General features: G+C 36.0%; 1 protein-coding gene across 2 annotated transcripts in view; it reads right to left on the bottom strand.

Moving 5' to 3' along the window:
- The window catches only part of LTA3 (Dihydrolipoamide acetyltransferase, long form protein), a 46,276-nt gene extending 33,601 nt beyond the window's left edge, over positions 1-12,675 (bottom strand). Inside the window, exons 1-4 of one of the 2 annotated variants that reach the window (XM_011627691.3) lie at positions 12,447-12,675; positions 11,900-11,956; positions 8,383-8,437; positions 387-420 (exon numbers count right to left, since the gene is read on the bottom strand). In XM_011627691.3, the coding sequence (XP_011625993.1) occupies positions 387-420; positions 8,383-8,437; positions 11,900-11,956; positions 12,447-12,571 (271 nt within the window). In that variant the 5' untranslated portion in view covers positions 12,572-12,675. The remainder of the gene's footprint in view (positions 1-386; positions 421-8,382; positions 8,438-11,899; positions 11,957-12,446) is intronic. The other variant, XM_011627692.3, reaches the window with a different exon arrangement.
- Positions 12,676-17,244: the final 4,569 nt, after the last annotated feature.

Raw genomic sequence — 17,244 nt, 5'->3', positions numbered from 1 at the left:
AATTATCATAGTGTCAACCAGGACTTTGCAGCCACAGCTAAAATGTAATTGATCTACAGAAGGAAACAGGAAAATAAAATTTTCACTTCATTTAATGATTTTAAGCACTAGATGGCTTCCAATAAATAAGGCTCACAACAATTAATTTCACATAATAGTGTAACAGTCCTAGCTAAATTCATATTCTACTTTACTAATACAAAAAATGGTCATAAAAAAGCCTGGTAATCCCTCAAGAAATGTTCTAGAAGACTAGAGAAGTTTATAATACCAGTTTATTTTATTATCTCAGACTAGCTTTAGAGCTCCCAATAATTTTTTATCATGCAAGGACGTGCCGCAAAACAATGTTAATAAAAAAGATTGAATAAGAGAAGAAATTATACCAGCAGATGAGAACCATCGCCCTCTACATGGTAACTGCATAAGAAAACGAAAAATGTCAAGAGAAGATCATAGGAAGGAAACATTATTCCAAGAAAGGGTAAGTATGTTAAACCATTTTCTCCAAACAATGAAAGAAATGTGGTTTCGTTCCATGAAAATCAGTTTCAGAAAATACGAAAAGGGAAAAGTTTTTATAAGGTGTCAACCTTACACTGTAGAAATAAGGCAAAACTCAAAAACCCATCAGAAATGGTCTTCTGACAATGGAAAGCCCTCGAATTGATCAAGCCCAACTTGAAATGTATGGATATAGAAAAAAAATAGGGGCATCCTAAACATAGTGCATCTTGTAACACATTAGCTAGACCGTCCATTTCCAAGGCCTTGAAGTGCATATAGATAAGCTCAATGTGTACCATTTTCAGTGTTTAAATTTCCTAATTAGAGGTGAAAATAGATTTTCAGGCTATCGTAGGAATTTCTGACACCAAAATTACATCTTCTAACAAAGTTTGGACGTACGCCTTACTCTGATTGTTTAAAGTTGACACCTCAAACAAACCACCCCAAACAAAAATCATATCAACAGTAAAATGCACTTTATTCCATGAGAAAGATTGATGTGTATGCTAAAAGGATTGAATACATGGAACTCTCTTGTACGCGTGCATGACATAGAGCATGCACTCATAAGTGCTTATGAGAGTTTAGTCAAAAGTAAAAGGATATGTGAGATACTTCCCAATATTCATAAATCTAACATCTAAAGCTCCAATATTCATAAATCTAACAACTAAAGCTTGATCAGTATATCTACCATCTAAAGCTTGACACATATCTATCTGCTCCAAACCCATTATAAACCTCATCGATCTATCTTTCTCCTCCTGTAGAAATATGTACTTCCATGATTTCATCTAGGAAAAGGAACTCAAATAAATAGGAAATGCATATGGGAATTATGGTGAGATTCTTATCACATCATGAAGGGTCTTCCGAGACAACCGTTGTTTTCAGAAACATTAGGACATCCAGATATGTTGTTAAAATGTAAGAAATGTTTGCTACACTCCTAACCTAATTTCCCTGCCTGGCCTTGCTAAGTTGTATCTGGAGGGACATTGCTCCTTGATTTTTTTGAGTTCGTTTAATGGGATTTCCTCCATTCTCCATATCATAGGATATGGCAACTAGAGGTGCAAACTCGGGTGGCTTCTTCTCTTGGTTGGTATCCGACTAGAGTGATTATATAAGAGAAATTTTTTTAATGGAATGCATATATTAGAAAATTCGAGAAATGGATCCCACCCATCTAGTATGTCTTACAAAGGAAGTTACTAGAAGACCTGGACTGGCTTCTTTTCAAGAATGATCGTCTTCATTGACAGCTTGTTCTTCCAAAAGACCTTTATTTGGTGTTAGCAGCCCTCACTTTAAGTAGACAAGGGCAGGTTTATCGAAGGACCAATATTAGGAACAAATCATTACTGAAGATTTCATTATATGCTATGGATTTGGAAGAGAATGAGTAAGCATATTCTTATAGAGACTGGCTTTGTTGGAAAAATCTGATAAGATAACAGAATAGAGTGAAAGGAGACCTTTGGGAGGATCATGAGAGACAATTTACAAGACAACCAGATTATGCAGGGGAAACTAAGGGCAATGCTTTAATATTCTGAGGGTATGTTTGGATGATAATTACTTCCATCTGGTATAGACTATCTTATCTGAAATTAATATACTCTGGATAATATTATTTTGTTAGTTGCTTAGTATGTACCTTGTATTATATACAATACTGTTTAATTACTTAATTTTTTGGTGATTTTTAGCTATTTTTGGCTAAAAACAATTATTTTTAGCAAATTATCTTGAATAAAGTAAAACAATTTTCAAAAACATAAAGTTATATGTAGGACTTCCTATTACCTCAAACAACTTTATAATGGACACTGTCAAACAACAGATAATTTATTATCAAAAATGTACATGCCCTAACTCAGCCAGGTTGCAATAATATGAGTTTTGAGAATCATCATATAATTCCCTGGCTGGGATGCCAACTTGAGTTCACTCAAGGGAAGGTCTAACTAAGAAACAATTGAACTTTTGCATCCAGTCTCAAGGTCAACCTCAAAAAGCACAGTAAATGAGACAAGGTTATCTGAATCGGACTAGATTGGCCGGTCCTGGGAACTAGCCAACTAGTGGCCATTCCAATATGATCTGACACACGAGACCAGAATGTCCACCAAACAGATAATAAACGGTGGACCAGCCAATCCACTAGTTTGCTACTAAACCAATCGGGCCTAATACCCCCATAGCATTTGTATTTTTGCCGCATTTTTTTATTTTGCTCCATTTTTCCACATTTTTTAGTGAATTTGTAGGTCCTATCTAATTTTCCAAGGGGAGTTTTGGGCTTTTAGCTTAAAAGGGTGATTTAACGGTTTAAAAGCCCTTTTTTAAAGAGAGAGAGAGAGAGAGAAAAAAAAAACTTTGGTGATTTTTCTCTCTCCGTCCCTCTCTACCCGAAAACACTCCAACCCTATAAGGGTGGTCTAAGGGTTTTAGAAGCCATTTTTTTAGAGAGAGAAAAGTACTTTGGTGATTTTCGCTCTCCCTCTTTCTCTCTACATGAAAACAGTCCAACCCTAGCTTTATTTCCTAGAGACTTTTGGGGAAGATTCCGGCCATCATTCCACCCGATTTGAAGCCCCAAGTACCGTGTTTCTTTTATTGATTTTAGTGGATGATTAATCTTTATTAAGTTTATTTTAGTATGTTGCATATTTTTTCTTTGTAAGAAGCATTTTATGCATTTTTAAAGATAAATAGTAGGTTTTCTTTTTATTTTTGTTCTTTAGCACCTTAATCATTGAAGTGTTGAAATAAGGCCAAGTTTAACGAACCTATGGAGTATGGATTACAAAAAACCATTTATACTTGATATAAATTATTTTATTTTTGGTTTCATGGAAATATTGTTGTTTCATATTTTCAACTTATTCTATTTTTAGCTGAATTCTTTCATGAATTTATTTGTTCCGTTGATGTTTGAAGGCTATCATAGTATTACAAAAAGCGTTAAAAAGTATGGATTTAGAAAAGCAAGGTCTTTTAAAATGTTTTTTGATTCATTAATTTTATATTTTATTTTCTTTTGATGCAGGGTTGCTGAACATGATTATTATTGATTTGTGAAGTGTGCTTGGTGGTAGTTTGGAGAGTCATGAGTGTGAGCTTTTATGTTGGTTGATTAGTGTGGTTCTTGGATGTTAGAAGTTGGAATTTTGGGTCATTGAAATCACTAAATAAAGAATGACCGCATAACTATGCTCCCGTGGGAGCATAGTGGGACCATAGTGTACACCTACTCCCTCAGTCAAAAGACCTACTTGGGAAGATTTTTTCAACCCAGAATTTTGGAAACCACCTAAGAATCACTAAATGATTATTTTTAAAAGTAAAAAACAAAAAAACAAAAAAAATTGAATTTTGAGTTTTCTAACATTTAGATCTCACCGTCTAAAAATTGGACGGTCTCTATTCAATCTTAACCATTACTTTTTTTCAATGGATAGAGGATGCAATTAGGATTTTTTTTTATTGAGGTTCTATGGTTATAAGAGGTTACATGCTCAAAATTTGGGGTCCTAAAATTTATCCGAGATGGGTTTTTACCCAAGGAGTAAATGGACAATATACTCCAGCAGAAGCATAATATCTTTTAGCATTAGGAATTTTAGGAGTTAAATATGGCTGCCAGTGGGTGTAATAAAATATCAGACCTGGCATGGGGGCACATTAGAAGGGAAGAAAGGTGATAAATGGGAAAACATACGAATATATTCTTCAAAACAAAAGAGGAGGGGGAGGGGCGGCCAAGGGGGAGGATAGGGTGAGGGGGCATTTGGCACACAAGCAAGGGAATGTAGCCAAATGCCCTAAAGTTCCCCCTCACATGATGTCTGAGATGCAAATAAGCATCAAATGAGTTGGTAGTAAGAAGCAAAGGAGGTGGACAATTCTTGTCAAGATCAAGAATCTTTACCCAACTTTTATAGAAGAGCATGTTGAAGAGGAAGAAGAAGAAGGCCAATTGTCTAAGACTAGGAGAGCTAGGAAAGAACATGCAAATACAATTTCTATTGGGACTATGTCTCGCAGTACAAGGAGGCCAAGTGAGATTAAGGATTATTTTTCACCTAGGACAACAACATGCACCTAACCACCCAACAAAATTGTGTTGGTTGAGGAGAAAACAGTAGACAAAGCATATATGCATTTGGCCAGATGGATGTATAATGTTGTCATCCTTTTAATGTAGCCAACTCCACTCTTTTTACATCCATAGGACCTTTTCGGGTTTGTGGCCTTTAAAGCCCGTGATAGCATATAAAAATACTAAATATTGTGAATTGTGCACTTCTGTGGAAGTGTATGTGGGTTGATTGACTTAGGATTGGGCAGTCGACGGCCCAGGTCATGTCCAAAACCCTTTCCCCCTAAGCATAGGCAATACCATTGAGGGTTTCAATAAGGTTATCCATTGTTGAGGTTGGAGAGATGCCCAAAGATGGTTTGTTGGCCAGGAGTTTGTGGTTGTAGGCTTATGAGAGTGAGGGCCAAATCCTCAATAAACTTTCGTACGGAGTAACTCAATAGAGACTACATGTATATGTGCATAGAGAGAGCCCCTTGTACTATAGTGATACGTAAAGGTGACTTGCTCTTAGAAGGGGCCATGTAATCTACATACTAAGAGTGTGGTTCCACTATTATTGCCCAACTTTGATGTGCCAAACCATGAGCCCCTACGTATGACTGTGGTCATGGGCCTTGTTGGGTTGGTTTGAGAAGATAGACATGAATCATGGTTTCTAACATAGGTTGAGTGCCCTGACAATCACTTTTTCTTGACCCATTGGTACCAATCCAATTCTAGAGGTATTTTTTAGTGTTTTAGAATTTTTAAGAACTTCAGAAATATTATTTTCGACTTATTTATTTTCTTACAAGTTTTCGTTATTTTTCAAAAAAAAAAAAGCATTTATTTTAACCATTAAAAAGCCCTAAAGAGCAGTTTTGATATTTCTCGAGTTTCTAAGGACATGTTGTTGGAGTGGGACCCACGTGGGGGGGCAACAACCCAACCCTCACATGTGAGGGACCCACTTGGGTGTGCGACGTGGGGCCCACTAGACCTCACCCCCCACATAATGGATACCCCACATTTCTCCGAGTAGGTTTGGATATTTGTTCGGGAATCCAGATAAATATGGAAAATAATTTTTCCGTTTTTTGAAAATCAGTTTGAAAAATATTTTCCTTGTTGACTTGGATTTCTAAAGTTATCGGAAGTTATTTCTATATGAATAAGAGTCCAAATTTTATGAGACTATGGAAGATCTCGTTCTAGTCTAATCGAAGTAGATATGGATCAAAGATTCAAGGGATAAGGTCTGTAGAATCCTTCTTAATCATGATGGATGATTCCAAAAAAGGATTGCTCTGATTTATTTTCGCTCTGACTTTATAGAGTACTTGGGACTCCTAAAGTCAAATTGAGTCTTAATTCAAGTTGGAATATCCTAGGGCTTTCAAGCCTTTATAAAGGGGGTTCCTCCCCTCACTCCCATCAATTGTGTTCAGACTTCCCTCTCTCCTTCTCTCTCCTCCATGCCCCGCTCTAGTTCTCTCTCTCCCCTCTCTCTAAGGCACGTACACCCCACCTAAAAGGCAGCGCCATAAAGGATGGCTCATACCACTTACGCTCGCCAAGTTAGGGAGTGGAGTACGCCCAGCCCATATGCTACCTTGAGCTCAAGGTAGGTGCTTTTGTGGCATGACCCAAAGTTTAGGGGTTGAAAGAAATCCAGTCTTGTTTTGTGCTATCAGCCCCATAGATCTGTTAAGAAGGTATTTCAAATGTGCTTCTCACGTTCAGAGGATTCAAAAGGACCTAAGGATCGAGTGCACCATGAGTTCAGTAATCTGGTGTGGGGTGTATTATGTCCTAAGGGGGTAATCCTAGGCAAAGGTTCAACAAGTCTTCCCATTTTTTTTCTTTTTTTGGTTTATTAGCTTATTTTCAGTTCTTGATTTGTATTTTCTTAGAAGGCCTAGTTATTTCAGGAGTCCTATTTAAATTTGAATTCCTACACTGACTAGGACTCCTTAGATTAGAATTCCTAATTGTATTAGAATTCATATTATAGGTTTGAATTTATTTATGAATAAAAGTTTTATTTGGCAATAAAAGTTTTATTTTGCAATAAAAGTCAAAGATCCTTGATTTGTGTATTTATCTTCTATTTCTACATTACATTGTGGCAATTGTAAGTAGAAATTTGAGGCATGACAAAATTATTCTTATTTTTAATTTTCATTCAATTTTAAAGGATGTATATTTTAATTTTAATTGGGTTTACTTTTTTTTAGGAACTATAGGGTTCTTTTATAGTTTTATTTACTATTCACTAGTTAGCTGAACCCAATTAGTTGGAAAAAGGCACTAATGATTTACCATTCACTAATTACTGTTCACAGGTATTGTTCATGATACTATTTATGGGTACTATTCAATGATTATTATTCCCAGTGGTAAATTTGTCATTATAAAATTTGTGTTTAAGTTAGTTTTTTTGGGCCATTTATTTATTGTATGGCCATTTAATACCCTTGAATATTATGTTATAATAAGAGGAGTATGGGGCCTTGAGGGGGTAATTCCACGTGACTTTGTTTTCAGAAAAGAAAGAGTAAAAGCTCCAAGCGCCTAGCTTGGGTGGAGAGTTTCTCCAATTTTGCATGTGTTTGGCTGAAAAATCGTATTCGTTTGTTGTCCTTCAAATTCCTTTCAAATCCTCTCAGCCATTATCCTACTGAAATAATTATTGCTAAGAAGAATGCCCATGTTGTGGCAAATCCACCTAGAAGGGAATGAGTTACTCCAACAACACGTCAATGTTTGAATCAAAGGTTCATAATGCAACACTTACCTCATTTACCGAGTAAAGTAGAAATCTATGTTTCTAAAGCAGTAGAAAGATCTTAGTTTAAGACTATTTATATATTTTTTTAAGAAAATTAAATATTCAGAGACTTTTAAAATTCATTTTATCAGTCTAAAAATCATTTATAGTCAAATTAATTATTTTTAAATTAATTGGATGGGATTCGGATACAACTATGTTGAGAAAAAAGCGAAATTACTAAAGCACTCCATCTTCCACTAGAGATCATGAACCACGCCCATTTTCTCAAACTGACCCAGTAATTCCCATGACCCACAGTTCATCACAGGGGTTCATGATTGGGCTACCAAAGTCAGCCAATAAGTGAGGGACAGAATCCTAGTCTATGGATTGCAAGTTCCCCCTAGGGACAAGTCCTGGGTCACGCAGGCCTGTGCACATATATCACAATTGGTGTATGGGGGTTATCTCTTGCACATGTACATGCATCAGCATCATCCTCAATGGTGTTTTGCTTCCCAATCGGCTAGCATGTGTGCATGTTGTGTGGTGGTCTATGATGAGGATTTGGCCCTTGTCCCTTCAAGCCCACCAATCACACAAAGGTCACACAATCCCTTGGCTAACTACCTTGGACATCTCCGACCTTATAAAGGAATAAACCTGCTAACCCTTATCGGGTGTGCTCTATACCAAGGTATCGTAAGGTTTTAATACTTAACTGACCTAGCTCGTCAACCCTAGTTTGAGTCTCGGCAACAATATTGGCCAACCTCGGTCCCTTTGAACCATAATCCTTTGGTTCCTCTGGACCGTACTCCCATTGGATTTATCATATCACTATAGTTATAATTTCCTCTCGTAAGGCCTTTAAATGGCCACAAAAATCCAACATCAAGTGTGTTACTCTGCAACCCTTTTCCCTCAAACATTTCTCTTATTGAATTGACAGGAAAAACAATGCTACAAGCAACAGGAAGGGATATATCCAAGTTCATAAAGTAATCACCTTTGCCAACCAAGAAACTCGAAAGGCTCCAATATATGTAGAAAACATTGAAGACCTGAAAAAATTACCACAGTACATTGTCTGAATAGATAAACATCAAACGCTAATACAAAAAGATGACCACAACCAGATTAAGTCACCCAAATAAAAGAATAATTTTCCGATGCAGAAAGATGACTAGGACCAGATTATATCCAGTGAACAAACTCAAATAGAAATGGCAACAGAGCATAATCAAATAAAAAGAAAATCAATATGAAAATCAAAATAACTATAGGAATATGTATTGACTTTCAAGCAGGAAGCTTTTTCCTAAATTTCACTGTAAGAAAAAAACAGTATCTTCTAAATTAAAAACAATCTGTAGCTTTATACTGCTAAAAGTAGTTCAGGACTCAATAACCATTCATATCACACATTCCAAGACTTCTGTGAGATGAATGCTGTGTGCTGGTGCCTGTAAATTGTTGGTATACTTTCTAAAGTAGTAGTTACTAAGGTGACATATAGTAACATTGTCACAACAACAATCTCCATGATGGTGGAGGCCAAGCAGGTTGTGGAGACGTGGACTAAAGAATTTTACTGTTATCTTATAATAAGGGTAGCAACCTCCACAAGAACTACCAATAAAAAGAGCAGTCCACAAATAGCTTGGCAGGAACAGGAGCTAGTAGGGAGCGTATGGGCCTTCAGGATCTATTTGACATATGAGGAGTTGCATTTTGTTCGAATATATTTTGAATAGTACTCCTTTTATGTAAATTAATAACAATAAGAAAAAGAAGATGCCTTGAGATGATAAACATTCAATGCAGATAGTGTTCTTTTGTTAAAATTCAAATTAGAGTGGTATTCCATGAGCTTCTATTCTAACCATAATGCCCAAATGACTCATAAAAGCAATTGACACCAAGAATCTCAAACCTCAACATTTCAGTAGTCTCTAATCGTCAAAATTTATAAACATCTCATGACTTGATACATGTTCGATTGTTGACGATTGACATAACCCAACTAGGTATTAAGACAGAAATGAAGAGGTAGTGAAGATAAATCCAACATTAACTTTTCCCAGAATGTTTCTAGAACCAGGCAATGCCCATGGTGTTCCAAAACCAAAAGTATGCTCACTCTATATTTTGGAGCAACGGGTGCTATGAAACTATAGGATGCAGGAGTTATGAAAACAGGATGGCCCATAGAAATAAGAACATGGTCATCCCATGCAAGTCAAGCAGGAAGTTTTGGCCAAGGCCATGGATGATATACTCAGATGGTCCAGGTCCAAGTGAGCCTTCAGCATGCCTGTCAGCCAAATCAGTATCTAGCAACGAGTTCTGGCTGAGGCAATGAAATTCCAATTCACATACTGTGTAGGAGGGTGGGGGTGGGTCCATTGCAGCACTTATGCTTAGTTTACAGATGGCAGTAACAAGTCAAGTCCTAGTGTTTCTATATGCTGAACTGCATCTCATGGCAGCCCTGAAGGTGTCCTAGAGTCACTTGACAAAGGCAATGCTACAGCATAATGGCATGGATTGGATCGCTTCTATCACATCATCTGGCCATGGATTAGATTTTAGCAACCCCTAATAATGAATTAAATTGCTCTACATCTCATTAAATGGCTTTCTGTCAAAAAAATAATAATCCATCACAACCTTTAAAGGGGATTGCCAGAATCCTATATGCGATCCTTAATGCCCATGTCAAGATATATGTTGAGCACACAACATCCGCAAGCCTAGAAAGAAAACAACTTGCCAAGAGTTACAACATCCTTGCGACTGGCAAGGACTTCAAATAGGAGGGAAGTATCAATACATTAGAGAGAGATATGTAGGGTCCTTGGGAACTCCTTGCTTGAGAAACTGGGAAACCCAAATATCATGATCCCACCCAAGATCATGTACATAGTTGGTTAAATGTGAAATACGTGAATACAACAAAAAAGAAATTCAAGAAGTAAAGCATACACAAGGCACAAAACAATAGTTACGTGGTTCACCCTTGAGGGCGAAATCCACAACCTCGGCAAGTAGATATCCACTATCATATTGAAAATTATAATTTCAGGTTACAAGAGAAATATCTGTCTAAACATTGGCAAAAACCTCACCAATCTTCTCTTCTAAACCCGCAGTCCTAGCCGAGCAATACCATCAATCAACCTCATCTTTCCTCGAGGTGGGAAAGATGAAGTTGGGAAAGATGAGGTGGGAAAAGATGAGGTGGGAAAGTTGAGGTGGGAAAGATGAGGTGGCAAAATCAACATTTTCGCCTTGACGACCTTCATTCTAGATATTTCTTGATTTTTCTTCTTTATTGCCTCCATTCTAAAATTTTTGCAAATACTTTGCCTCTATATTTCTTGACCTCAAACCTAGTATCCATCTAACTTCGCCATCCATCTTTTTCTCCATTGAAAATTCAAACCTTAGCCCCGTCCACACTTTGTGCTTTAATACCGATTGTAGGGTCCCAAGGAACCTCTTGCTTGTGAAACTAGGAATCCCAAACACCGATATCCCACCTAAGGCCATTTACACAGTTGGCTAAACACAAAAAAAGTGAATACAACAAGAAAAGAAGTGTGAAAAATGAAGCAAACACAAAAGACACACCATAGCGATACAGATATTTACGTGGTTCGCCCCTAAGACCTATGTCCACAACCTCGGCAAGTAGAAATCTATAATCACAATCAAGATTACAGTTTTAGGTTACAAGCAAAAACCTCACCGATCTTCCCTCCTAAACCCACTCTCCCGATTAAATCTTCCCTCCTAAACCCACTCTCCCGATTAAGCAACACCACCAATCGACCTCATCTTTCCCATTACTGCACCGCTACTGGAAAGAGAATCTTGAGAGTAACCAAGAGAATTCTCTCTCTCTATTAATAGAAATTTAACCGACCTAAAACCCGATGGGAATATTATCCGTCTCTAGGAGGTCATGTCTCTCTCTCTTAGAGAATGACCTCTTTCTTGGAGATCCCTTTACCCCCAAAAGGGTGACCTTGTCTCTCCTAGAGAATCACCTCCTTCTTGGATATCCCTTTCCAAGACCCCAAAGGGGTGAACCTCTCTCTCTCTCTCTCTCTCTCTCTCTCTCTCTCTCTCTCTCGGAAAACGACCACTTTTTTGGACATCCCTTCCATGATCCTTAAAGGAGTGACCTATAAAAGGATGAGTATCATGTCTTTCTTAACCCCGTTTTATAAAAATCATTAGGGTTTATTTATTGCTTCCTAAGAAAGCCCTTTCTTTTTTTTTTGTCATAATTCACTTAATCTTTAGAAAAGTGTGGTGACTCTCACTATTACCAAACCTAACAAGATGGAGATGCCTTTTAGAAACATATGATTCTTCTTGAAATTTACATTACTTTAATTATCTAAAAATATAAGAAAATTACACTACCAAAAAAGCATAAAAGATATAACATGTTCCCATATATGTTAAGGAAAAAGCTCCAGAGTTAAATATAGATGAAAGATATCAGAAGAAACCTCATGATGGCACCATTTTCTTTGTCAGCCGGGGAGGAGTGCTGATTGTGATAAGGACTGCAAAAGTAACAAATAAACTCTACTCTGAAATTCATCTCAAGTCTGCTTAAGTACAACCCATGAAACACCGTGTATATATAGCACAGAAAGGATGTATACAAAAAAAGGTTCCCTCCGAGGAGGCAACACTAGTACTGAATAAACCATGCCAACTACTGGTAAGCCAAAGGGAAATCAAAAGTGAAGAGTAATTCAGAGAAAATGCATTTATATGCTGAGTCTCGAGGATAAAAGAAAAATCACAATTCAGGTGATTGAGAGGTTAACGATGTATTTCAACAAATTTATGATGTCCAACAAGCATGATAATTTTTCAAAGGAGATTAGGCTGATTATCCACCAGAAGTAGCAATGAGAAGGAAACAAGAATTTTCAGAAGTAGATGGATGGCAGGTCACTGCAAGCAGAGAAAGCATGATCTCTCTCTCTCTCTCTCTCTCTCTCTCTCTCTCTCTTTGATCCATATATCGGAGGAGTAGAAGGTTACCTGAGAAGAGAGGAGGGGCCTGCTGCTGGTGCCGATCTGGAGGAGACAAGGGGATGATGATGATGATGGAGACGTGAGTTGAGGAGGTGGCGGTTCCTGCTGCAATTGAAATAATAAATGGCCATTGTCACATTTGAATGAAGAAAAAGAGGAGGAGTCACAGCAGGAAGGGATGATGGGTTCGTTCGGGCGGGCGGGCGGGCGGGCGGGCGACCTATTTTATCTCTCCATCGATATTTTCACCAAACCATTTCAGTATATTGACCATGCCCATGCTCGATACTTCTCCCAACACGTGAGGACCTGCCTGCTTCCATTCTTCCTTGCCAAACCGTACACGCTGCTTTTCTACTCATTTAGCACATGATTCAGGACATCAAACAAACATTTTAGTTAAGGTTGTAGGATTTTCTTAATCGGAGGTTTGTTGTCCAATTTTTTTTTTTTAGCAAGGATATTTTTTTTTTTTTGTAATTAAGAAGGATAGGATATATATTTTGGTAAGAAATTAGTGGATTCTACTAATGCTTTCTTTAAAGACAAACTTGGGATTTGCGATCATTTTTCAATATTATTTGAAGTTAGGCTCTAATTTCATTGTTTGGAGCCTAGGTTTGTATACAAACCACATTTTTCAATACCATTTGAAGGTGGTTACCAAAATTTTAGATTGAAAAAATTCTCCCAACTAAGTCATCTACCTGAATGAGTATAAGTAAACTATGCTCCTGAGTATACAAGCTCTTTTTTTTTTTTTTTTTTTTTATTCAATTGTTGATTTGGACCAAGATCAATTAGCAGGTGATCTACGCCCATGCATTTTTAAAACACTGAAAAATATTTTACATCTCATGATACATGAAGAAGTGGAATGAGTAGCCTGAAGAAATAAAAAAATAAAACTCCAAAATAAACTAATGTTGAAGTTCAAAAATTTATTTTTAATTGCTGCCTTTTTCAACTTGTTTTTGTAATTTATGAGTTCTTTTTGTCTAGGGCTTTTAAAAAATAGATCGTCTACAAAGAGATCATTTATCTTTTGTACATGGATGTCACAATTATTCCTATTCATTAGATGACTTGATGTGAGTCACCAAGTTGAGAAATTTTTTTTGGAACTTTGTGTCTATTCAATGACACTCTTCCAACCACCCATTTTGAAATTTGAGGGACAATAATGATTGTGACCACCATGTATGAAAGATAAATGATCTCTTTGTAGACAATCCCTTTAAAAAAAGAAAAACGTTTATATAGAGCCGAGGCTCAAAACAATCAAATTTGAGCCTACCCCAAAAATTTCACTAAAAGAGGTTGTTTTGATGCCCAAATATCTTCAAATCGACCATCTCGACATCAAGATGCATGAACATGAGAAAAAAATGGATTTTAAGTTTGAAAATAGTGTATTTTATAGCACATTTTTGGATAGTCAATTTTAAGATTTTTTATGTTTTCATAGATTTGTCGATCTACACTATTTTTCAAGCTTTAAACTTTATAAATAAATATACAAATATATTTTAAAGCTATCACAAAGATTTCCAATATTAAAACCACATTTCTCGATACTATTTGAAGGTAGGCTCTAATTTGATTGTTTAGAGCCTAGGTTTGTATACAAACCGAACGCTTAAAAAAATACTCTTTGTAGTTTATATTTTTGCTCGGTTCTTTGTTTTTTTTTTTTTGCCACATACCCCTGCTTAGAACTATTCGTTTAGAACTGCTTAACCAAAGCAATCTGAAAGTATTAATTCCAAATTGCTCACTATAATGAAATTATTGCTTCAAACCAGAAACCTAAGGAATTGAAACTGTCCGTAACTAATTGTTCCAAATCACCTTCATTCCTTATAAAGCTACAAGGAAAGATCAAAGTAATATGAAACTATTGGTTTTAAACTAAAAATCTAGTAAGCAATCAAGAATTAATGGTTCTAAATTGGGGCTATATTGGAAAACATTAAAAAAATAATAATAATAAAGAAAGACGAGTGTAAAATGTAAAAAAGAATGTCTACGATGTAATCATTTACTTTTGATACAAAGAAGTCACAATCATTGTTGACTATTAAAGTTAAAACCGGATGGTTGCAGATGTGTCATTGTTTAGGCACAAAGTCCAAAACAAACTTTTTCAAATCTTGTGACACATTTTTATTTGTTGGATTTCACATCCAATGGCTAAAAATGATTATGATCTCATTGTTTAAAAAATAAATGATCCCAAAAATATCTCAAATATAAAATATGAGAGATACTCTTAAGTACCACTAATATGGCATCATATAGGTGGTTGCTATTTAGCACCTATCATGTGCCCCTCGTTTTTTATCCAAGGGTTTCCTGCCCTTTTTAATTTTATTGTACGAACATACAGTTGACAATGGGCCGGGATTAGGTTGGGTCATCCCTGGCCCAAGCCTGTTTCTTTGGAATCGGGCTAGGGCCAACCTTACCTCGCCAAAATGCCCTAGTTTTGGCCCGCTCCATGTTAAGCAAGGCCTAAATACCAAGCAAAAAAAGAAAAAAAAAAAAAAAAGTAGGAAAAACACAGGGTTGCCCCAACCGAGCCAACCTTACCTATGGCTTTTTACCTATGCCCAACCTTCTAACCAATGGTTTAAAAAACGGATCGGTGACCCGGATCGGACACCTCAAAAACCGATCCGGATCGGTGAATCGGCGATCCGGAATCGGCTGAATCGGTCGGATTAAAGCTTAAAAAAAATCCGAAAAAATTATTAAAATTCATTATAAATTTTGTTTTTTAGGAATCCAATAAAAAATGAGGGTACTACATTATTAACTTTCATTTTTTTTATCAATTTGTAAATATTGAGATGTTCTTTCCCTGTATAAATTTATTTTAACTATTAAATTTGCATCACATAAAAGAAAAATCATAGAATTATCATGAATAAAATATATAATTATATATGGACTATTATAAAGAGTAAACTAATCAATGAAAGAATGGCCATTAAAATCTCGTTTTGGCAAAAAACCCTAACCCGCTAAAAAAACCCAAACTATTACAGCCTAACTAACTATAATCCAAAATTATTACAACCTCACTAATTATAATATTATATACTGAAATTATAATTATTAGTTTACATTTTATAATTATTTTATTAGACAAATAATAACAAATTAAAAATATTTTATAATATTATCTAATTTAAAATGTATTATTGACAATTGTAAGAAAAATAGTACATTACATGATTTATAATGTAAAAATTCATAAATTAAATAAAAGATTTGGTTATCAATGTAAAAATTAATAAAATGCGCACAAATTTTGGAAATAACACTTCAATTTTTCAAAAATTTATTTTTTTAGGTTTCTATAATAAATTTAGTAAAAGAGATTGTTAGTAGAAAGATGGGGATTTCAAATAGAATAAACTTTTTATTTTTATTTTTTTATATCTTTCATATTATTTACAAAAATAATTATACCACTATATACAACAAAAATTAATGGTTATATAAAAAATTAATTTTTTTATTTTTCATTTTTTTATGTCTTTTATATTATTTACAAAAATATTTATATTTATACCAACCACTATATACACAACAAAAATATTTATATTTATACCAACCACTATATATACAACAAAAATGCAACACATGTCCAAGGGGATTCGAAAACAACAAAAATATTTATACCAACCACCATATACACAATAAAAATGCAACACATGCCCAAGGGGATTCAAATGCAATACATGCCCAAGGGGGTGCCCAAGGGGATTCGATCATGGAAGGTTAAGTAAAAAATTCAAAGTCATAACCATCAAGGCATCTAACTACATGTGACTATAAATTGCTTATTAATAGACTATATTTACATTTCGTTTTCATTTAATGATGTTTGGGAATTATCCCACATCAAAAGATGGGTATTCAAATTTGGTATATAAAATACCTATGCAATATGAATTATAAAATGTGTATAAAAATATTAGGGCAACCTCGTATGTGCGTTTGGACACACGTGTGCGCGTATAAATGTGCGTGGGGCACGCTCGCACGTGCGCTCGAACACACGTGTGCGCCTGTGAGTGTGCGTGGGGCACGCTTGCACGTGCGCTCGGACACACGTGTGCGCGTGTGAGTGTGCATGGGGCACGCTCGCACGTGCGTGTCATGTGTTACGTGTGTGAACCGGGCTAAACCGGATGGGAACCGACGGTTCCACTCTAGAACCAGGTTGAACCTGATGGGAACCGGCAGTTCCACTCTAAAACTGGGTGGTTCCCGGTTTTCGGTTGAAATAGGTACGAATACGCGTGTTTTCGAGTCGAATCGGGTCGCCATTTTTTAAAACACTGCTCCTAACCATATTCCTAACACTTGCTGAAGTCTTTTTCGGGTCCTAACACTTGCTGAAGTCTTTTTCGGGTCGGACCAGGCTGACTGGCCCAGCCCTATACAAAGCATCATCATATGCTTTTTTACATATTCAGTACAATTAGATATTGTCCCCATGCATCTTTTGAATCTTTTATGAATGTCCGATCATGACTAAAATATAACTGACAAAGGACCGTGCTGATAGAAAATATGCACTTGAGGGATTTTATATTACAAAATTGTTTACTTTTAAGCAAAAACGGTCACAATTATCTTTACTCAGGCACAATTATGGAGTTTGACAAAACATATTTTGAAATCAAGGAGATCACAATTAACTTTACTCATTATAAGCACAACTCGCCACAACTACCCTTTGTTATCAAATGTCAAATCCGGCAGCTTTAGATGCGTTACACAGTTTGAA

The sequence above is a fragment of the Amborella trichopoda genome, chromosome 11 (genome assembly GCF_054954075.1).
Source record: "Amborella trichopoda isolate Santa Cruz 75 chromosome 11, AtrichopodaSantaCruz75HAP2 v2.0, whole genome shotgun sequence".
Classification (NCBI taxonomy): Eukaryota; Viridiplantae; Streptophyta; class Magnoliopsida; order Amborellales; family Amborellaceae; genus Amborella; species Amborella trichopoda.
This window is presented reverse-complemented; position numbering and strand designations above follow the sequence as displayed.